Source organism: Crocuta crocuta, unplaced genomic scaffold (assembly GCF_008692635.1).
Source record: "Crocuta crocuta isolate KB4526 unplaced genomic scaffold, BGI_CrCroc_1.0 scaffold149, whole genome shotgun sequence".
Taxonomy (NCBI): Eukaryota; Metazoa; Chordata; class Mammalia; order Carnivora; family Hyaenidae; genus Crocuta; species Crocuta crocuta.
This window is the reverse complement of record NW_027551561.1, coordinates 7,828,758-7,850,009: the sequence shown is the minus strand read 5'-3', so window position 1 is coordinate 7,850,009 and position 21,252 is coordinate 7,828,758. Positions and strand designations below refer to the sequence as shown.

Sequence of the window (21,252 nt, the reverse complement as noted above, 5' to 3'; positions counted from 1 at the left end):
ACTGTAACCATCTCTGGGACAGCATTTATCATGCTTTGAAAATTATCTAGTTTTTACTCATATCATCTACTAGACTGTAAGCTGAGGCAGGGACCAATCTGAATAGACGTCACATTCCCAGTGCCAAAGACAGCTCATGACATGCTCTAGGTGCTCAATAAATACCTGTACAGTGATCACTTTCAGCTAATTACAACCAACTTAATTAAGACCTTGTACTCTAGAGCCCAAATACCTGGATTTGAGTCTAGCCACTGTTTAGACAAGTTATTTATCCAATCCTTGCTTCAGCTTCCTCCTATGTAGAAGAATTGTAATGGTGGTGCATATCTCACGGGTTGCTGTGAGGCTTATGTGAGCTAATGCATATTCACTGAGCACAGTGCCTGATACATAGTTAGTGCTCAATCAGTGTGAATTATCAAATATCACCATCACCACCATCATCACCATCACCATCACAATCTTCATCACTACCACCATCATCACCAATATCATCATCATCACCATCACCATGATCATCACCATCATCAGATCAACTGCTCAGTGACCAGGGCAAGTTGCTAAACTCTATACATCAATTTCCTCTTCTAAGTTTAACTACATGGTCATTAAAATCATGAGGCACTGACACCCTATGGTTCTCTCTATGGTGTGTTTTACCCGCTCAATATATTAGTCACAGAAACTGAATCTGAAACTGGCTTTTTCTGCCAACCAATGCATGTTTGGACCACCTCCCCAGACTAACTAGACCTGTGTGCTCAGGGCACCAAATGTGTGTGTGTGTGTGTGTGTCTGTGTGTGTATGTGTGTGTGTTACAATTAGTCTAAGTAAAATATAAGCAGAAAATTAAATGCTATGCAAATACATTTTGTAATACTCCTCAGTGGCAAAGGGGAAATATCTTTACAATGCCTGCTGTTTGAAATTATCTTCACAAGAGCTTCCAACCATCAGTGTTTCTAGCAAAGAGTTAATGAAAAATCTGATAATAAAATGACAAGCTCTGTGTACCACCTTGTCATAGGACCCTCTGTCCTTGTTGGATGGGAGAGCAGGACAACGTGAAATGAGAAGTTGGGGAAAATAACAGAAGTTGGGATGAGGTGTCAAAGGGAGGCAATCATAAAATAACTGAAAATACGGCAGCGGGTGTGGTGGGGGGGAGACTATGAAGAACATGGACTCCAATTACTCTAGTAAATGGTATTCACAGAATGCAGCCATTCGTGTAAGAAAAGGGGGACATATGGAGACTAGACACACACATGTACATTCACTAAGTATCGCTAATAGATTATACAACAAATTGATAGCATAGTTGCCTCCAGGGAAGAAAATTGTTTGGCTGGGGAGAGGAAGGCGTAGAGAGGCTTTCTAACTAGATTCTTTATTCCTTTGTCCTTTTAGAACCATGTGAATACATTACTGATTTCAAAATGGATTTTTAAAAAGTTATTTCATAGGGTGAGCAGAGAGTGAGCCAGAAGTTGGAATTTGGATTCCGGTTTGGCATTCTTCAGTATCTGAACGATTTATACGACACCTCCCCCCTCTCTGGACCTCAGCTTCCTCCCCCCCTGAGAGTGAAGGGGTTCAATTAGAATTAATATCCAGCTCCTAGCTCTCAGGATTTGCCATTCAATGTGGAGCACTGTGCTTCAGTAGAGCTCCCTCCAGCGCAGCAGAGCATGAGTCTCCCCACTCTCTCCTCTGGGCATGTCCTTCCAGCCCTTGATCTTTCTCTGGTGGCTGTGGGCCCTCTGACCCCTGGGATTTAGTGCCAGTGAAGGGTGGGCAGCTGACAGTTTGAATTCCAGTAAAATGAGGATGGTCAAGAGGGCAAGATAGATGATAGATAGATTGATAGATCTGGTGAGTCTGAGAAAGAGCCCAGAAAAAGAGAGAACTAGAAGAGGTCAGGTGTAATACAAGAAGGTCATGCAGTGAGAGGGAAAAGCAGTAGAGATGCTGAGGCACATGGAAAGGTAAGATGGACCAGCAATTCCAATGCCAGCCCCAAGGTGGGGGTTGGGGGTGGTGGGAGGGAGCAATGGTCATGCAATGGGCTAAGAACCACAATGGAGAAGTCCTCTTTGCTCTTTCCACCAGTGCAGGAATCCTTATCATAACCATTGGACATTTGCTCAGGTCCTGGGACACTGCAGCCACTTCTATGGTGACCTCAGAGGCCACCAGTAGCATGAGCTAAGGAGGTATCAGATACGACCACTAGGCTTCAGGCAGATGCTGGAAGAAAAGAAAGAAAAGAAGGAGGAAAGGGGGAGGGAGGGGGAGGCAGAGTGTCAGAGAGCCAAGGGCAGTACAGAGATGGAAAATGAGAGAAAGGGAAAAAGAGATTTGGGTGCACAAGCCTACCCACAGTAGCCCACCTGCCTCCCATAAGATCAGTGACTTCTAGTGCTACAAGTTGTATTGACTCATTACCAATAGCAGTGGAGTCCTAAAAGAAAGTGCACTCAGCACTCTAAGCAGGGACACCAAGAACCCAATGTTACTGTCTTTTCTCGCCACCTCCACTAAATCCCAGAGGCAAGAAGGCAAATAAGAACCCACAGCCAACAGAAGGAAGATTAGGGTCTGGAAGGACCAGGTCCAGAGTAAAGGGCTTGGTGGGGTCACGCTCTGCAGGGCTGGATGGTCACATGTTAAGAATGTTGACCTCTAAGATCCCGCTTCAAGAGCAGACAATACAGGATAAATGGTTGCGGCAACTGGTAATGTTTCCCCCGAGAAGAGAAGACCTACCTTGGGGAGTTTGCTAGGTAGGCGGACTGCTGGAGCCCCTTGTGGCACCAGTGTACTCTGGTTCTATAAAGAATTGTGACAGGTTCCCATGTGGAAGAAAGAGCAAACGTATTTGAGTGGCTGTCCAGGGATAAATTTAGGGAAATGGGAGAAATGAACAAAATGACAGATTCCGATTTGATGAAAGGAAGAAGAAGCTGGGAACACCTTCCAGATGTCCCAGAATAGCGCTGGTTACCAGTGGAGTGCTCCTGAAGGGGTGTGCACAAGGGATTCCTGTAGCAGGTAGGATGCAGGGGTAGGTGGCCCCTCAGACACTTTCCAAGGCTGAGGCCATGAGTAGCAAGGATTAGGGGTAAACAGGAATGCTGGGGGCGCCCGTGAAGCTGGATTGAGCCAACAAGCGTGTTGGCTCCAAACACTGAGTTATGAAAACAGAAAATCATATTAGCTTAAATTGACCTCCCCTCCCCAACAAACTTATCTGATGGGAGAAACAGCTTATAATTACGGTGGTAGCCACACACCAGAGTGTGGGCTGGCTGGCCAGCAGGACTTGCTGTCACCACACACAAACATCACGCAAGACAGAAGGCCAGGATGCCAGGTGTGGAGCAACAGATGTTTTAGAGATAGACCAGAAAAGGGAGCTTTTCTTAAAAGCTTATTATTGGGAAATCACAATGCTAAATTCTAATTTCTTGGTGGAGAGGTTATGTGGGTCAGCTCGTGCACTGCCTCGTGAATTTGTTTTTCTGGCTAAGTCAGCCTGCCAGGACCAGAAAGCTAATTCACGTGTGCTGTCATTCAATGTAGCTGTGAGGGCAGAGACGGTAAGGGGTGAGTTTTGAAAGCATGGGGGATAGAGCCAGACTGCCTGGATTCAGAGGCTGTCCTGCAGCTTAGGAGCTGTGTGGCTTAGGTTAAGTGGCTCAACCTCTCTGTGGTAAGGATTCTACTTCTTTGAAGTAGAGAAAATCATAGTATTTACAATGATTTTGAGGATTAAACACTTAGAACCCTGGTTTTAGTGTAAGTAACTTAGAATAGGCCCTAGTGCTTAGGAAGTCCTATATTTATTTTATTTTTTTAAGTTGATTTATTTATTTTGGGGGGCAGGTGAGAGCAGGGAGGGACAGAGAGAGAGGAAGAGAGAAAGAGTCCCAAGCGGGCTCTGCCCTGTCAATGCAGAGCTGACACAGGGGCTCAAACCCAAGAACCATGAGATCATGAACTGAGCCTAAGAGTTGAACACTTAACTGACTGAGCCACCCAAGCGCTTCATATTTTATTATATGTTTATTATTATTTATCATTCTACTTTTGCAAGCAGAATGGTGGAAAGGGAAAAATCTTAAGAATGAATCAGAGCTTAGTTCAATTCCTGCTTTCTGAGCCCTTGGCTCACAAATGTAAAAAGCGGACAAAATTCCCTCCCCTGCAGGGTTGGAGTGATAAATTAAATATATTTACATGTCCAGTGCAATGCGTGGCACACAGAAATATTCAAGAAATCCTGGTTCCTTTCTCCTCTCCCTGTCTCAGTGTGTTTCATCAATGTGCTAGGCACCAAGAGGTAGGGACACAAACATGAATGAGGTGCAGTCTCTGTCCTTAAAGGGCTCACGTCCAGAAGGAAAACCTGGACACAAAGTGACAAGGTGCTATTGCAAGGGCTATGATGGATCCGATTTCTTAGGAGGCGATGCTTAAGCTGGGGTTTGAAGAAAGAGTAGACTTTTTCAAGCTGGTGGAAGTATTGGTCTAGGAGGGTGTGGGGGTAGGGAGCTCATTGCATACCTCTGGATTTCTGTGCTAAGACCCCGGGAGCCTATGCAGGATACCTCTTCTCTCTCTGGAAAAACAACCCATCTGGAGAATTAACAGGAAAACCCATGGTACTCGGGCAACCAAAAGCCGCATGTGTACATTTCAAACGGGAAACTTCCAGGAAAGGAAAAGCCCCCGGCAGTTGAACATATCAGAAACATAAAACATCCTAAAGGTTTCTCTAACTTCGTGCCAGCCTAGAGTTAGGACTCTGAAAGATGTTATTTATAATAATATAACATAATATGTTATAATCTGCCCTGGCTGTGTCTTTAGCAACTGCCCTTTGCTCACAAGGTGGCCCCACCTTAGCTGGGACATGTGTCACTGCGGCAACCGTCAGGATCTCCAGGACCAGGCTGGGAGCACCAGTGTGTGAGCCTCTGTTCCAAGCCCCACAAAACTGGCAGATTCAGAATCCTCCCCCTAAAGCTAGCAACAGACGGCTCCAAGGAACCAAATTCAAAACAGAAATTCAGCAAAACCCACTTTGCTAGCTTTTTCCACTGGTGAATGAGAAGGGCTTCCAGGCGTGTGTGTGGTGAGTGCATGTTGTTTGTGTGTGCATATATGTGTGGGGGTGAGTGAAGGTGACTGTGGCTCAGATGTCCTCTTCCCCACAGACCAGATGCAGCAGGTTACCAGACCGACAGGATGTGCCTCCCAGGTCAGCGAGGAGGGAAAACTGGCCTAGCACTGTACCATTTGGATGCTCGGAGGCTCATTCAACAGATCTGTGGGGAGCACCCTTAGTAAGTCATCACAAAGTGGGTGAAATTCCTCTCCAGGCCCTAACCTCAAACCCCTCTCCTACCTTTGGGGTCCTTTCACCCCATCCCACAACCCCCATCAAAATCCACTCTGGAAAATGTCTGGAAAATGCCTTTATCCCATGGAGTGATGGGGCTGAAGTGTCACCTCTCTCAGTGAGGCCCCAGGGGTCGATCCCGAGGTATGGGTGGAGACCCATTGTACAACACACATTGCCAGGCAGCTTCAGGAGCAGGATCCGAGCCCTGCCCTCAGGGTGCCTGGCCCAGACAGTGCAGACTGTAAGGTCATGGGGTGCAGTGCAGAGAGCCAGGGCTTTGGGGACCCGGGTGCAGAATCCTAATCCACCACTTGCAGGCTGTATTACCTTGGCCAAGTACTTGGCCTCCCCAGTCTCACCTGTGAGGTTGGCAGTACACTATGTGCTTCAAGGCTAAATAAAAATGTCCAAACATGCCCAAGGTTTGGTGGAAGCTCCTGAGTCTGCCCCAGAGGGAAGAGCGACATCATCAGTCAACTGGCTGTAGGATCCCAGGTGTGAGAATGGCAGAGGTGGAGCCTCTGTCCTCGGATGTCACCTCCTCCCTCCTGCCCTCCTAGGAAAGCTGTGCCTGCTGAGGGCTCCCAGCAGGTAGCGTGGGGGGTGGCACACCTGGGAAGTTCCTAAGAGGCAGGGGACAGGGCTCTTCCGCAAAGCCCACCTTGCCAGAGGCCCAGTCACTACTTCCACACCTCAATGCACATACTACACACCACACACCCAGACCCACGTGCAAAACACACCAACCACACACCACATCCAGAAACTGTTATGCATCTGCACGTCAACACACCCATTAATACCCACCACCCAAGTGCACACACGTACACACTCACACAGGACACACACACCATCACAGACATGCTGTCCTACACACTCAGACAACCTATGTTGTTATCTGCAAATAAGCTCACATGCATGAGATAGGCATGAGATAAGCAGAAATACCCGTTCACACACACACACACACACACACACACACACACACCACGGCCTCCCCATACTCGGTGCATGATACCTCCCTCACGCTGTGTACTTGCTCACATGCCCACACTACAACAGCAGTTCACTCTGTACAACCATCTCCCAGTCTGAAGTGCTCGCACACATGGCCCCGCATAAACACAACGGCTCTGCCCCACATCTCTCCCACGAGCCCGCTCACCCGGGCACATCTGTGCAGTGCACCCCCCACCCGGCCAACTCCAGCAAGAGGCTTCCTGCTCGGTGTGCAGCGGCCACAGTGGCCAGGAATTAAAATGCAGCGAGGAGGAGCCGGGCGCGTCAGCACCGCGTCTCCAGGAGCGCACAGCGCTCGCTGCCGCCGCCCCGCCCGCCCGGAGCCGTGGGGCCAGCGAGCTGAGGAGCAGGTGCTCGAAGCCCAGCTGCGCCAGCGTCGCGCGGCCGCTGCCCAAGTTCGCCCGGAGCCCCGAGGAGGGCCGGGCAACCGGGAGAGGAGCGCAGTCGGCGCCGCCGCCGCCGCCGCGGGCTTGGAGTCTCGAGAGAAGGGGGTGCGGAACAGCGAGTCCGGGTCACCCAGCTGAGAGGTGCAGCCGGGGCTCCGCAGTCCCCAGCTCCTGGCACCGCCGGGGCAGGGAGAAGAACAGGCAGGGGACAGCGAGGCCCGGCTTTTCTTGAGACTCGAGGCACCGCGGAGAGTCGAGGGGAGAAGCCACACTTTCCTCTGGCCAGCTGCCCGGAAGGGGCCCAGCAGCAAGCAGCCTCCCGCAGGACTCCGGAGAAGACCCCATCCCCGGGCGAGAGCGGGCGCGTCGCACGCAGGGCTCCGGCGCGGGACTTAAGGGGACCCTTCGAGGGAGAGTCTCGGCAGAGCGCAGCCCGAGGAGCAGCGAGCGGGTCTCGCCGCGAGGGGAAAGAGCGCAGCAGCGGGCCGGGCGACCCCTCGTCCCGGTACACATGCGCCTTCTCTCCCGGGTCCCAGCACCGCTGGGCTACCGGCTGGGCTGGCGGGGCCCTTGGGGATGCCCAAATCAGGCATGGTGGCCGAGTGGCTGCTCTCCCCGGACCAGCGTAAAAGCTGGGGTTAGGCGGAGCAGGGGGGACTCGGCGTAGGGTCCCCCGAGGTCCAGAACGAGGGGAGGCGGGCGCAGCGCCCGGGCACCGGAGAGGCGGCGCCCGGCGGGGCCCCTCTAGAGGTAGCGGCCGGGCCANAGTGGTTCCGCAAGCTGGCCGACTTCCGCCTCTTCCTGCCGCCGCGCCACTTCGAGGGCATCAGCGCCGCCTTCATGGACCGCCTGGGCCACCAGCTCGAGGACATGCTGCTCTCCTGCAAGTACCGGGGCGAGCTCTGCGGGCCGCACAACTTCTCCTCCGTGAGTTGCCCTCCGCGCGCACCCGCTCCCTCTGCTCCCCCACGCTCCGGAGTCAGTAGGCCCTCCCCACCCCCACCCCCAGGGCAGGACACCAGGCCGCTGGCGGTGACATCATCCAGGACGCCCAGGCGGAACCCGCTTTTCGGTGCCCTGAGCCATGTCCTCCAGGTTGAGAGAAGTTGGACACCACTGTAGGAGGGGTGCCCTGGCTCGCCGGTCCCCGGCCTCTCTCCTTCCAGTGCCAGCCCCCAAACCCGCAACTCTGCTCTTTGTGGTCCCCTCTGTGAGTGCTAGCCCGCTTTGACCCGGTCCTCACCCCCAGGTCCACAGGAATGCAGGCAGCTGCCCTGTGTCCGCGGTGAAGGATGGGGAGAGAGAGAAGCACGTCTTACTTGTGGGCTTGTCTTTGGGGAAACCAACAGGAAGCTTGTTAAAAATGGGCCATCAGCAGAGCTGCACTGCTCTAAGCAGCTTAGCCTGAGTTCCAGAGCACTAGGAATCTGGAGGGGAGGAGGGGGAACTTTGGAGGAAACGCCCAGGATGTTAAACACACCAAAGCTGCAGCTTGTTAGGTGGGGGAGTGAGCAGCCCCTTCTGATACTTTTTCAAAGCTCTGTCTTAACCATCCAAGCGACTTGAGCGGTGGTGGGCATCAGTGGGGCCCTGGATCCCAGGAGTTGAGCATGGGTTCTGGTCTAGAGGAGCCACCACCCCACCGTGGGGAGAGCAGCCTAGTAGAGCGATATCGATTCGAACAGCAGGGGCCAGGAGAAGCTGTGCTCCTGGTTTGTAAACCATTTGCTGTGCTGGTTCCCCCACGCTGTGGGTCTGGATAATGCAGCTGTCAGACAGAAGGTATCTGGCTCGCGCGGTCTGCCGTGGAGGAGTTCTGGTGCCAAACCCCAGCGTGGGACAAGCCTGTCCAGTCATTCGTGTGTAAATGCCCCTTAGGTGGGTTTGGGTTTTTCCTCTAGTGCAGGGAAGGTTAGCTGTGTGTTTATTTGCAATGCTCTGCTGCGGATTTTACCAGCCCCTTTGCCTCACTCCTGACAGTCTTGGGTCTGACAAAGCTTTTCCGGTGATGGTATAGACATGCCGCCACTCCAACAGGTGTTGGCATGGATGCCAGGCAAGCCAGGCCTCTGATTGGCTAATTGGGGTAGTCTCTGTCTAGGATGGGGACCCTGGCTTCAGTCTTGTACTCCTTATTTTGCTTTATGTGGGGCATCCCTGACTTCTCCACTTCCAAAACATTTCTTATTTTCTGGGCTTTTCAGCATGCCTTTGAAGAATCCCTACCTAGTGGTTCCCCTGCTCCAGCAAGCAGGAGATGCTGTTAATGTGTGCTTCTAAGAGACTCCTTTCAGACTCCAACACAATTCTGAGTTCTACAGAGAGGAAGGACAGAGAGTAGCGATGCCGTGTTTATTGTTTGGCTGACCACTAACTAGCAGCCCCTAAAGTTAGACTGAAGTTCAGTGTTCCATTTAGTTATCAGCAAGCTCTGGGTCCCGCTTCACATCGTAAAACATGGCCCACCAGATAGAATCGTGTATCTCTGATGGTGGCTGTGCAAAGTGTGCTGAATTACATGCTCACAGCCAGTATTCACTCTTGACACTCACACAACCTTTGTGTTAGCAATGAGTTTTATTCCCATTTTAAAGAAAGTGAGGCTCCTCAACGCTATCCAACAAAGCTCAGAGCCAGCCAAGTTGAAAGGCTAACTTTGCAGACCATCTGATGCATTACACAGAAGCCACATGTCACCTTCCTCTCGGAGCTGGGGCCTCTCTTCTATTCGAAGACCCCTGGGCGGGACTCTTGCCCTCCCCAGCTCCTACCAGCTCCTATCCCTCCTTGCCTTGGAGCATGGCCGGGAGACTGGAAAGTGGAGCCGCCCCAGGGGGTGCGGGTGGTCATAGCTTTGGCCACATGTTATAGGACCCTAACATGTAACAGGAACTTGCTGCCTGCAAGCATACAGCACCTCCAGGAGCCACCTGAGCTCAGGCTCCCTAGCAGGTATGGCCATGAGTTGAAGCAATCAGGCCCCCTTCCCACTGGGGTACACCCTTCTCTTACTTGTGTGTACCCTGCCTTCCTTTATCAGAAAAGCCTGCAGGCACACACACACACACACACACACACACACACACTCAAAAGATACACCTCCATTCCCCAAGTATGTGTTCCTGGGGACTCAAGTGACCCCTAGTGGCTTCCTATTATGACCCTGCCCCAGGACTTTCCAGTCCCTTAACAGTTCAGACTTTTTCCCAAGTACCTCACATTTAAAGGCTGCACCCCTCTATCCATGGAAATCAGAAGCTATTTCAGGGGAGCATCAAATACAGAGCTGGCCCATCAGGGGTGTTTTCCTCTAACTACATACAGCACCCTGACTTGGGCCTTTGTCATCTTTGATGGAGTGGCACTATAGTGTAGTGGTTGAGAGCATGAAGCACAAGCTGCATTGTGGTTCAAATCCTGAACCTCCCACTCACTGTGTGCCTTCAGACAAGTGGCTTTACCTCTCTGTTCTTTAGTTTTCATCTCCATTTAGTGGAGATACCAAAATACCATATTTGTTGTGTGTAGATGGCTGCATGGGTGGACAGGTAGACAGACAGAAGTGTGGACAGATGGGTGGACAGGTAGACAGACAGAAGTGTAAATGCATGTATATACAGAGGTAAGAGCTCTGAAAATTGTGCTGGCCCCCATAAAAATGTCACCTTGAAATGACATCAGCTTCCTAACAGGTCTGTTGGCCTTTACCTCATTGGGCTCTCCCCTTTGCACCCATCCCATGCACTAGCCAGAGTAGTCTTCCTAAAGATCCCTTCAAAACATATCATCCCACTTCTTAAAACCCCTCGGTGGATCCCCTGTCCTCAGGTGTTGCACCTGTGTCCTTCCTTACCTCTTGCCACAGTGTCTCTGGCACCACATACCTAAGCTCTTCCAACAGGCTTCCAACAGCTAGACCACCACTCCCCAGCCCTCTCTGCCTTGCTCTCCGCCTTCCTCTGCTGCTCTAAGTGCCCCTCCCCCCACCGCCCGCCCCAACACACAGACTGCTTTGTCTGCCCCAGGACACTACTCATCCTTTAGCATCCAGCCCTGGGGGCTTTTCCTACTTTGGAGCCTGTCTTGACTTCCTCACTCTGCTCCTCTCATCACCAAGCAACTGAAGTCTTTCTCTAGAATTCTGCCCCTTTACCACCCCATTTAGGTGTCAGCCCTCATACCTACTGGTCTGTGTCTGTCTCCCCCCTCCAGACCCCGGCAGGAGTCATGTCTGACTCCCCTGATCTCTCCAGCACCCAGCACAGAGCCCAACACATAGNACTGCGAGATCATGACCCAAGCGAAAGTCGGACGCCCAACTGACTAAGCCACCCAGGCGCCCCCCTCCCCCCAGGACTTCTTATTGTCCTGGATGACCCGCCCCAAGACTCTTGGCCTAATGTCTCCCGGGAACACCAGTGGAAGGCATTTCTAATAAGGAAATGCTCTGGCGGTTTCTGGGTGTTTATTCCTTTTTGGGTTGAAGGGGGAGAGAGAGGAGACAGCATGCCAAGCACCCCAGTCCCTGTGCTTCCCAAGCCCTAAGAGGACCAGTGCAACAGGTAGACTGGGGCTTCAGGGGAAGCTTTTGGAGGGGGGGTGGTGCCGGCTGCCCCCAAAGCTTCATGCCATCTAGCTGGTGTCATCTCTGGCAATAAACTTGGCAAGGGAGAGGTGTATTGTTTATTGTGGAGAGGTGTCTCTTGGCTTCTATTCTCCAGGCCCATTCGGGATGTGTTTATTTGCAGCTCCTCTGTTTGTTGCAGCTGTGCAAGGGTTAATCACTTGGCCACCAGATGAAACAGCCCCTGCTTCTGAATGCCCATTTGCTTCCCTGGCACTGGCCACGGACCTCGGGCTCAGCATCCTCTGACCCTTCTGGGTTGTCCTGGGGATGGAGGTGAGCGGCCTTCCCAGTGAGAGGACAGGACGCAGCACCACCAGGCCGAGCTCTCTGGGACTGCGGCCTGTGGAGAGGGACTGAGGGGTTAGGAGCAGGGGCTGAAGGAGGCCGTTGAGGGTCTGCTGCATGAAGAACCAGGAGCAGTGGACCCTCTCTGGGAGGAGGCACGGTTCAGGGGAAAGTGTTGGGCAGACCTAGCATAGACCTCTGGCGCTGCCCCTTCCTAGCTGTGTGCCTGGGCCGGGTACTCTCACTTCACTCTCACACCTCTAGCGGTGCTGCCTGCATCACACTGGCGGGCTGAAGACAACATGTGTGCAGATGCTGGCCGGCTCTGGCTTAGCAGCAGGTGCTCAATATTTGAGAGCTATTGTATCATCTGGATAAAGAGATTGGCACAGTTATCTGGGAGTAGCAGTTATTAATTATTCTTGAGGCAATTATCATATCTTATCATGACCGCTTATCTGAGTGGGGAGATACGCTCATTTCCTGGTTCATTCATTCAATCACCCAGCGTCTGTTGAGTGTCAACTGTGCGTCTGTTGAGTGTCAACTACCTGCTGGGGGTATAGAACTAAATAAAGCTCGCGGTGTGTCCTCCATTCATTATTGTTGAGGGAAGAGATGTGTGAACAGGTGCCAGGAAGGAATGCAGAGCTGCTAGGGGGGCTCAGGGGTGTACCCTGGTCAGACTGGGGACCTCTCTGATGGCTTCTTGGAGGTGGTGACATCTGATCTGAGTCTTGAAAGATCAGTAGAAGTTCCAAGGTGGAGAAGGAAAGAGAGAGGGGATTTCAGAGAGAGGGGACAGCATGTACAAAGGAGAGTGCAGAGGCATGAAACGATGAGATTGAACACAGGCTTAGACCCTCAGAGGGTTCAGGGAGGTAGGGGATGGAGGTGCTGAGGAGTAGAGTGGACTTGTGATAATGCAATGGCGTGATGGATGCCTACAGGCCAAACTAAGTTTTTAAACTTTGTGGCAAATCTCTGACTCCTTTCCCTACTGGCTCTTAGACAATGGAGTGTCCCTATGTGAGTCATCTGTGCCCCACCACCGTTCCTACCTCTATCAAGGCCACCCCTCCCCGCACCTTTCCCCATCGCTCACCCCTTTTGGCTGGGGTCAACCTTGAGTCCAGATTTTGGGCTAGTCATATGTACTAAAAGCCAAGGAAACAGCATTTGGTTTCATCACATTTTGTCACAGCAAGCAGGCTGGCTGCTCCGAGCCAGCGACAGAAAACAAGAAATCATTTTAGCAACATATTGTTTAAAATCAGCAAATTCTGTTGAAATGGTGCTAGGCCAGGCAGTCCGGTAGTTGTAAGGATGGATGGCTTTAGGGATACAAGAAAGATACTTTTGCCTTTAGAGAAAAGAGGAATAAATGAGCTAATGCATGTAAAATGCTTACAACAGTTTCTGTCACCAAGTAAAGGACTCAATAAATGTGAGCTATTTCCATTATTATTACTTGCGGTGAGGGTTCTGAGTGAAGGACGAAACCAAATAGCTCTGGGCAGCCATGATACTCCAGGCCCAGCCTGGGCATACTTCATGCCATCTCAGTTCTCGCGATAGCCCTACAAGGTTGTGTTTTCGTTCCCATTTTACCGGTGGGAAGGTGCAGCTCACAGTGGTTACTAGAGTCTGCCTGGAGTCACAGAGCCAGCAGGTGACAGAGCTGGAATTCAAACCCAGGTCCTCATGACCACAAAGGTGCATGCAGCTGGGTCCACGCTGTGTAGCTGGATGAAGAAGGAGCAGCATGGGGGTGGGGGCGGAGGGGTGGGGCAGATGGGCATGCACTGAGAAGACCAGTCCAACCTCAGTGACTTTGGCCTCAAGATCTTCCTGTGAAAGCAGGGCATGTGCCAAATGACCAAAGGGATTTAGCTGAGAAGTTCTCCATCCAAGTGAGCAGTCAGAGGAAAATAGGGCTTAACTACTGCAGATGGCCTAAGCTTTTCAGCCAACCATTTCTTTTCTTTGCAGAGCTGAAACAGTGATTAAGGGGGAAATGTACAAGTTATTGAAGTGCTGGAGACAGGATGGTGATTAAATAGACATTTATACAAGGAACATGAAAAGAACTCTACCAGTGATTTCACTTTGGGGAAATTAGTTTAGGGAATCAAATGTAAACTCTGCTCAGGTCTGGAGATATCCAAATTGACCAATGTCAGGCTGATTCTGATAGTGACTGTTTGGGGGCCACTGTGGCCAGTCGTGAATGCATCAATCAGATGCCTGCCCAATTGAGAAGGGCTGGAGGAATAGCCAGGCCATTTGGTTTACACATCTATCACTTTGATTCTCCTAAGTGATTCACTTGAACCAGCTACTCAAAGATTCAACCAACCAATATGCATTGCATGCCTACTGTGTGCCAAGCAGTGGGCCACAACAATAAATTTACTCTCTTTCTGGTAAATAGGCCTGCAAAAGTCAATGTGCTTCATCAGGGTGATGCGAGATGAAAGGAGCCACTGAGCGTGTGACAGCCCAGGGTTTGTACTGGGCACTTGTTATGGAAACATTCGTGTCAATTTCACCAGCATCAAATAGGTATCCTGGAGCCCATTTTACAGATGAGAAAACTGAGGCCTGCAGAGGCACACAGTCAGTGCTGGAGGGCAGCAGAGTCTGGATACAAACAAAGGTCAGTCCAGCTCCAAAGCCGATGTTCTTTTCCTTTTCTGTGATGCTATTCTGCCAACACTCAGAGATGCTGCTAAGGACCAACCCTTTCATAGAGGGTATCGTCACAACCTTTCAAATCTTTGCTCAAAGTCTCTTTCGCTGCAAATTGGTATTGGCCCTGGAAGTCATCCTGGGTTCCAAGGCCTGTAACCCCAGGAAGGAAAGACTGCTCCTTGGAGCACAGGAGCAGGGACAGACGTGCATGCTCCCAGTGCATCAGCCACACAGGGGCATTGGGAGTTGTGACAAGCCTTAATGTGGCCATAAGCAGAACTAAACGACTATTTTCCTTCTTTCAAGGACATTGGTAATGTGTAGTCCTGGCTAAGGAAATGTTGCAAAACTGAGATCCAGCTCAGACCTGTGCTAACAAAGAGATGACTCACACGTAATTGGGACATGACTTGTTGGTAAAACAAATAGAGGCTGCTAACGTAGTGGGGAAGTTTGTTCTCCTGAGCATGTCAAATATCTCCCTGGACACCACTGTTTATACTATTAATTTGCCTAGTAAATTGTTTCCCCTGATTCCACACACACTTATTGAGCTCCAACTCTCTGCCAGGCACTTTTACATTCATTAGTTTATCTGAGCCTGACAACAGATCCAAAAGGAACTCTTCTTTTCTCCCTGGTAACATATAAGGAAACTGAAGTGCAAAGCGGTTGGGTGACTTGCCCAAGGTCAGAGACAGAAACTTTGATCTTTGGGTTCCAAAGTCAATGCTCTTTGCATTACGTCAGAGTTGTTCCCAAAAAAGAAACCCCAGTCCAGCTTCAGCCAGCAAACTTGCATTTCCAATCAGTAGGGTCTTTATCGCCTGGATAGGATGTCATGCTATACATTACCATCTTATTTTATCCCTGTAAAAATGGAGGATGTGGACTATACCCTGTTGCTTCCCTAACTTCAGAGAGGGTTACTTGCCCAGGGTCACATGACCCGGGAAAAGAAACAGTCAGAATTTGAATTCAGATCTCCTAAGGCCCCTGTACACCCCTTCTTCCCCAGCTCCTCTGTGCCTTCTCAGGGTGGATTTAAAAGGGTTTCACCAGCCCTGGAAGATTTTCTTAGGGAAAAAGCAATGGGCCCCCAAATGCCTTGCAGAAATGGATTAGTGCTAAAACTGGCTGCTAAGAAGAAGTGCTGATTTCCTTCTTGATCTCTGCCCAGAGACCTCCCCTCCTTTCCAGGCAGGTCAGTTCCAGCATAGTCCAGTTAGCTGTAGATGAATGGAGAGCCCTGTAGGCCTCTGCTTCTCAAACTTGAGCATGCCCAGATACCTCGGCCCTCTGTAGAGACCCTGATTTGGTGGGTCTGGAACAGGGCTTGGGATTTGCATTTCTGAAAGCTCCCATGTGATACGATGCTGCTTTTCCCTGGACCACACTTGAGGGGCAATGCTGTGGACTCCTTCAAGTCCCATGAATGCTGAGAAGGAGGGATCAGCGGGCTCTGTCAGTCGTGTCCGAGTCACTGGGCTGGTGAATGCGCACATGGAATGTAACTGTGCACTCTGGCCTGGCCAGCATGTCAATCAAACCACAATGCAAAGGCCATCTGGTAAGCTGAATAATGGCCCCTCAAAGGTGACCACATCCTCATCCCCAGAACTGAATACATTACCTTACAGAGCATAAGGGGATTCACAGATAATTAAGTCAAGGGTTTTGAGACGAGGAGATTATCCCAGATCATCTAGTGGGCTCAGCATAATCACCAGCTTCCTTATAAGGGGGGAAGGAGCATCAGAGTCGGAGAAGATGTAACCATGGAATCAGAGACCTGAAGTGAGAAAGACATTTGAAGAGAGTACATTGATGGAGGAAGGAACCATGAGTCAATGAAAGAAGGTGGCCTCTAGAAGCTGGACAGGCAAGGCAACCTTCTCCCCCAGGGCTTCCAGAAGGAATGCAGCCTTGCTGACATCTTCATTTTAGCCTTCTGCCCTCCAGAACTCTACACTGATAAATTCGTGTTGCTTGAAGCTCCTAAGTTTGTGGTAGTTTGTCACAGCAGCAACAGAAAACTCATGTAGGCCTTGTTTGTTGTACAAAACTCTCTCTGCTACACACCTGACCCCACACAGTAAACCAGGCTGGATAGGTTTGGATCAGGGTCTGTCCCAAAACCAAAAAAATAAAAGAATCCAGAAAAAATATGCAGCTAGGTTCAAAAATGGCCAACGTGAGATACTTTAACCATGCTTATATTCATGCAAGATTGGAGATTTGGATCCCAAGACTTAGAAAGGAGGTGGTTGGAGGACCAGGAAGGAGGCGGCTTTAGGATTAAGAGAGACTCAAGTTCAAAGTCCAAGTCCTCCAGGCCCCTACTGGGTGGCTGTTCACTGACACTCTGTTTCCTTATTTGTGGCACAGAGATCATACCTTCCAAGTAGGGTTGTTGTGAGACTTACAGGCAATATATTAATCCATCCAAAAATTATATATTGAGAGTTAGCTATGGTCTAGTGGATAAAAGTTGAGTATCAATTCAAAAAGTGGCCCTACTCACTTGACTATAAAAGCACTGGTATATAGGTGCTGGATAAACGAAGTTATCACTGCCATCCTCATCATCACTGTTAACAGGTAACACCACTCACTCCTTCTGAGGGAGACTTCCAGGCCCTGAAAGAAGAATGTTCTAACTATGACCTTTCCTGTATCATCAGAGTTTCAACCAAGAACTGCTTGTAGCTTCCATGTCCCACTTCTATGAGTAGGTCAGAGCCTTTTAGGGTCTCTTTCCCCAATCAAAGTTACAAAAATCAGAAAGGGAGAATGAGTAGATCAAGGTCACATTGAAAGTCACTGGGAAGCTTGAAAGACCCTGAGGATATTTGTGCGTAAGCCTGTAGATGATGCTTTTATGTCATAGCAGTATCTGTTTCTTCCTCTGAGAACTTAGTCTTTTTCCAAAATATGTATGCTGGCCATCCCCTTCTGATTCCAGTGGCATATCTGATCTGAAAGTTGTTGATACTCTGATCTCTGAAAGTGAAGGGTTTAATCTTCTCTTGGAACCCCTCCCAATGAAAATTATTTTCCCACTTTGAAATGGCACGGGCATTCACTGTGAACTCACATCCATAAATCTAAGCCTGCTGCTCAGGAAAGCAGATGAGGTTTGATTCTGCTTCTCAGCACAGTCTCACAGAGCAAATTATGGCAAGAATTTGATTTATAGAAGCACCTCAAATGCTCTGGAGTGAGACGCGTGTTTATTCACTTTATTACCGTTTATTTTACACTATCTCTTTATGCTCCCTGCACATGGATTTGAAAGACTATTTGGATAGATGCTTATGACCTGCCGGTTTGCACAGCCCTGGTTAGGAACATGGATTTCTTTGGCGATGCTGCCAACAGCTCAGGTTGGGGGCTCTTATATCCATGTTGAGGGTGAAGCCCAGATGTAACAGACGGGCTTGGAGACCCTAACTCCAAATTCTCACCTCCTGGCTCTGCGCATGTAAGGTACTTGGTATAGATCTCCAGCTGCAACCCTGGGATGTGTACAGTCAGGCTTGATTTAAGATTCGAATATCTCAGAACAGCTGGGGATATTTAACATCGCTATAATTACATTACATTTTTGACAGTACATGGAGTGAGAGCCTTTTTTTGTGGTTGAATATTCAATGAGCATCAAATATTTTAACCAGCCAGGGGTGCACAACTGCATATTTCACATCCAAATAGTTTTGTTTTTAAAATGCCAGCCTGGGGTGGGGGTCTCAGGCTCCAATCTGCTGCTATCACATCTTTGGGAAGGCAAGGGTGCTGTCATTGTGGCCAAGAAGCTGAGTTAGGTGCGACACTGATGAGAAAAGGAACGGGCAGGAGCTAGGTGGTCACCCTTCATGCCAGGGGTGACACAGGAAGGCTAGAATGTCACTATAGCTCTGTTCGCAGGGACACCAAGAAAGCAGTGACAAGGAAGCCGAGGCTTGGAGAGCAACCAGAAACTTGCCAGAAGTGACATTGCTGATAAATGACAGAGCTGGGGTCAGCGAAGGCCTCTACGGGGGCATTGCGGCCAGCTTGGGCATAATGGTTGGTGGCAGGAGGTGGGATGGGGGAGCAGAGACAAGGCAGCGCAGCCCTACTGTGCGCCAGCTCTGCGCCTCCTGTCTGTCTTCTTTGGCTCTCATGACACTGTTCTTGGGGACCATACTGTTATGTCCATTTTACAGATGACAAAACCATAGCTCATAAGGTCAATGGGGAAGTGGTGATGGAGATCTATTTGTCATATTCTTTGAGGATCGCGTCTTGAATATTTGATTTCTGTTGATCTCCGGCTACTTACCTCCTACCCCTCCCCTCTCTTGTCACTTGTTCCAAGAACTTTCTCCAGCCAGGGAGGTGGGAAACTACCTATTACCTTGTCTGACCTCCCTCTTCCCTCCCTTCTGGAGTCAGAGGCTCCTGGCCCTGGGTCACAAAGCCAAGTCACGTAGGAAGCACTCATCTTTTTTTCAAGTTCTGTGCATTTGTTTGGGCTGTCGTCTTCCAGATCTGCCATCTCTGCCTGCAAGCCCTGTCCGTCTACAGGCCTTGAGCTTAGATGTGCACCGAATATGCCTGGAAGTAGGCGTGAGGTCTAATAAGGGCTGCCTCCAACGAGGGGGAGGGACGGATGGGCAGGGCGGGTGAGAGAAGCTTGGCTTCTTGTCTGCACTTCTCCTGTGATCTGAATGTTTTAACCACATGCAGGTCTAACTAATGCCAACAAACACATGAAACAAAAGCACCATCTGAAAAATTGCCCACCTTTTCTGAGGTTATTCCCGGCACTCCTCCACATAAACCATCCGGAAAGCAAGAGGCTCGCCCTTGCTATCCGCCGAGACTCACTTAAGCTTACGCCCTTTCCTCTCTTGGTCTTTTATTGCAATCCTCTTCATATAGCCAGTTTCCTGTTATCGGTTCCTCACCTCCTGAGGGCAGGGGCCACGCCGGGCTCTGTCTTGTGGCTGCCCCAGCACCTAGCACCATCCCTCATAGCTAACAAGTGCTCCGTCTGGATACTGAATGGCCGAAGCAGAAGAAGGGATTGGTACCACCGAAATATACGTTGATTCCTTCAGTCATTCATTAACCCATTCAGTGAAGAGTTGTCAAGAGTACACGTGTGGGGCATCATGTTAGGTGTGCCACACGGGGGAAACGGACGGGGTCCTTCCCTCATGGAGCCTACATCTGGACTTCCACAAATGATCTCGATGATGATCAGAATCATTGGGAAGGCTTGTTTAAACATCCCTGGTCCCAACCCACGATCTCTGAGTCAGAATTTTTAGGGGAGAGGCCCAGCAATGTATTTTTAACACACAGCTCCAGGTGACTGAGGATTTTAGGAAGACATTCTGTGTTGTGTGCTTGGGGTGGGGGGAGGGGTAGTAGCACAGATAATAGACAAACAAATGCTGTGAAGGGAAACAGTTAAATACGTGCTAGAGAATGGCAGGAGGCTGCTTGAAGATGGGGGTAGGGAAGGATTGATTCTCTGAGGAGATGGCATCTTTGCTGAGAAGGGGCAGCCACTCAGGGATCTGGGGAAAAGCATTCGTGACAGAGGGAACAGCAAGCTAAAGGTCTTTGGGGCTCCTTCCTTCCAACACTGGAAATTCAGCTCCAAGAAGTCCATTCTGTTCTTTGTTCTGTGAGTACATCTGGCTCCTTCCAAAGTGGGGCTGCCTCTCTCACCCACACAATGTGAGAAAACAACATGATTCTAGCAGCTCTGGAAATATTGACCTTCGGAATGCTAATGCAATGTAGCCTTAGGTCCTTAGGCTGAGCTCTCCTTTAAAAAATAACTCCAAGTAAGCAGGGGAAAAAAAAAACAAAAAACAAAAAACAACTGCACAGTCTCAAGAATCCGATTGCAAATCTTTGTCTCAGGGCAACTCAGTGAGGCCAGCGTGGCCAGGGCCTTTTCTTGGAGTGCTGCATCCTGGTTAATTAGCACTAACTTCCTCTGCTGATTAATCTTCATGACGGCAAGGTCTTACACCTTTGACATCCAGATGGGCTTTCCTTATTCATCTTCTAAGCTATCAGGTCCAAATGCCTGATTGCCCACACTGAAAACAGACCCCTTCACCTGCCTCTCTGTTTCACAGAGAGCTTGCAAACACTTCTGTTTGTCTTCACGATAGCTGTGTTACAGAAAAACAAAAGTATTGTTCCCATTTTACAGATGGGGCAGCGAAGGCTCAGGAGAACTGAGTTGCCCAAGGCCATCCACCTAGTACCAGAGCCAGGTTGGTTTGGACTCCTGCTCTGGTACTTCCTCTGCCTGTGGTGGTGAGTCAAAACTAGGAGGCAAAATCTGTGCCCCTTATGCAAGGCTCTGTCACTGTCACCTCCTGGGAGAAGTCTTCCATGATCCCTTCTGGAGGGTTTTGTAAAACCTGGTCTAGGGACTTGACTTCTCAGCTCGGAGGTGTCTGGGTCACCTGCAGACAGAATTTCTCAAACTTCAGTAACTTCCGTGCATCAGAGTCACCCGTGGATATTGCTGAGATGCAGGTTCAGGTTCATAGGTGGGCCTCAGACTCTGCATTCCCAACAAGCTCCCAAGTAATGTTGACGACGCAGGTGCACAGACCCCGTTTTAAATCGGAAGGCTCTAGAAGGCAGGAGGAAAAGGCAATGTGGAGTAAGAGAGGAAGCAGGGACCACCTTGTCCAGAATCCTGCCCTGAAGAGCAAAGCCGCTTCTCCCAAGCTAGACCTGCAGGCTGCTGCTGCTGCTGCTTAGTAATGCAGACAGCACAGCAATTGGTCTCTATTAAAGATAAAAC

At 50.0% G+C, this 21,252-nt stretch overlaps 1 protein-coding gene across 1 annotated transcript in view; it reads left to right on the top strand.

The window, feature by feature from the left end:
- The first annotated feature begins 7,592 nt into the window (after positions 1-7,592).
- Positions 7,593-21,252, top strand: part of ASIC2 (acid sensing ion channel subunit 2) — a 260,605-nt gene continuing 246,945 nt past the window's right edge. The window contains exon 1 of the mRNA XM_077749793.1: positions 7,593-7,747. Within this exon, the coding sequence (XP_077605919.1) occupies positions 7,661-7,747 (87 nt within the window). The 5' untranslated portion in view covers positions 7,593-7,660. The remainder of the gene's footprint in view (positions 7,748-21,252) is intronic.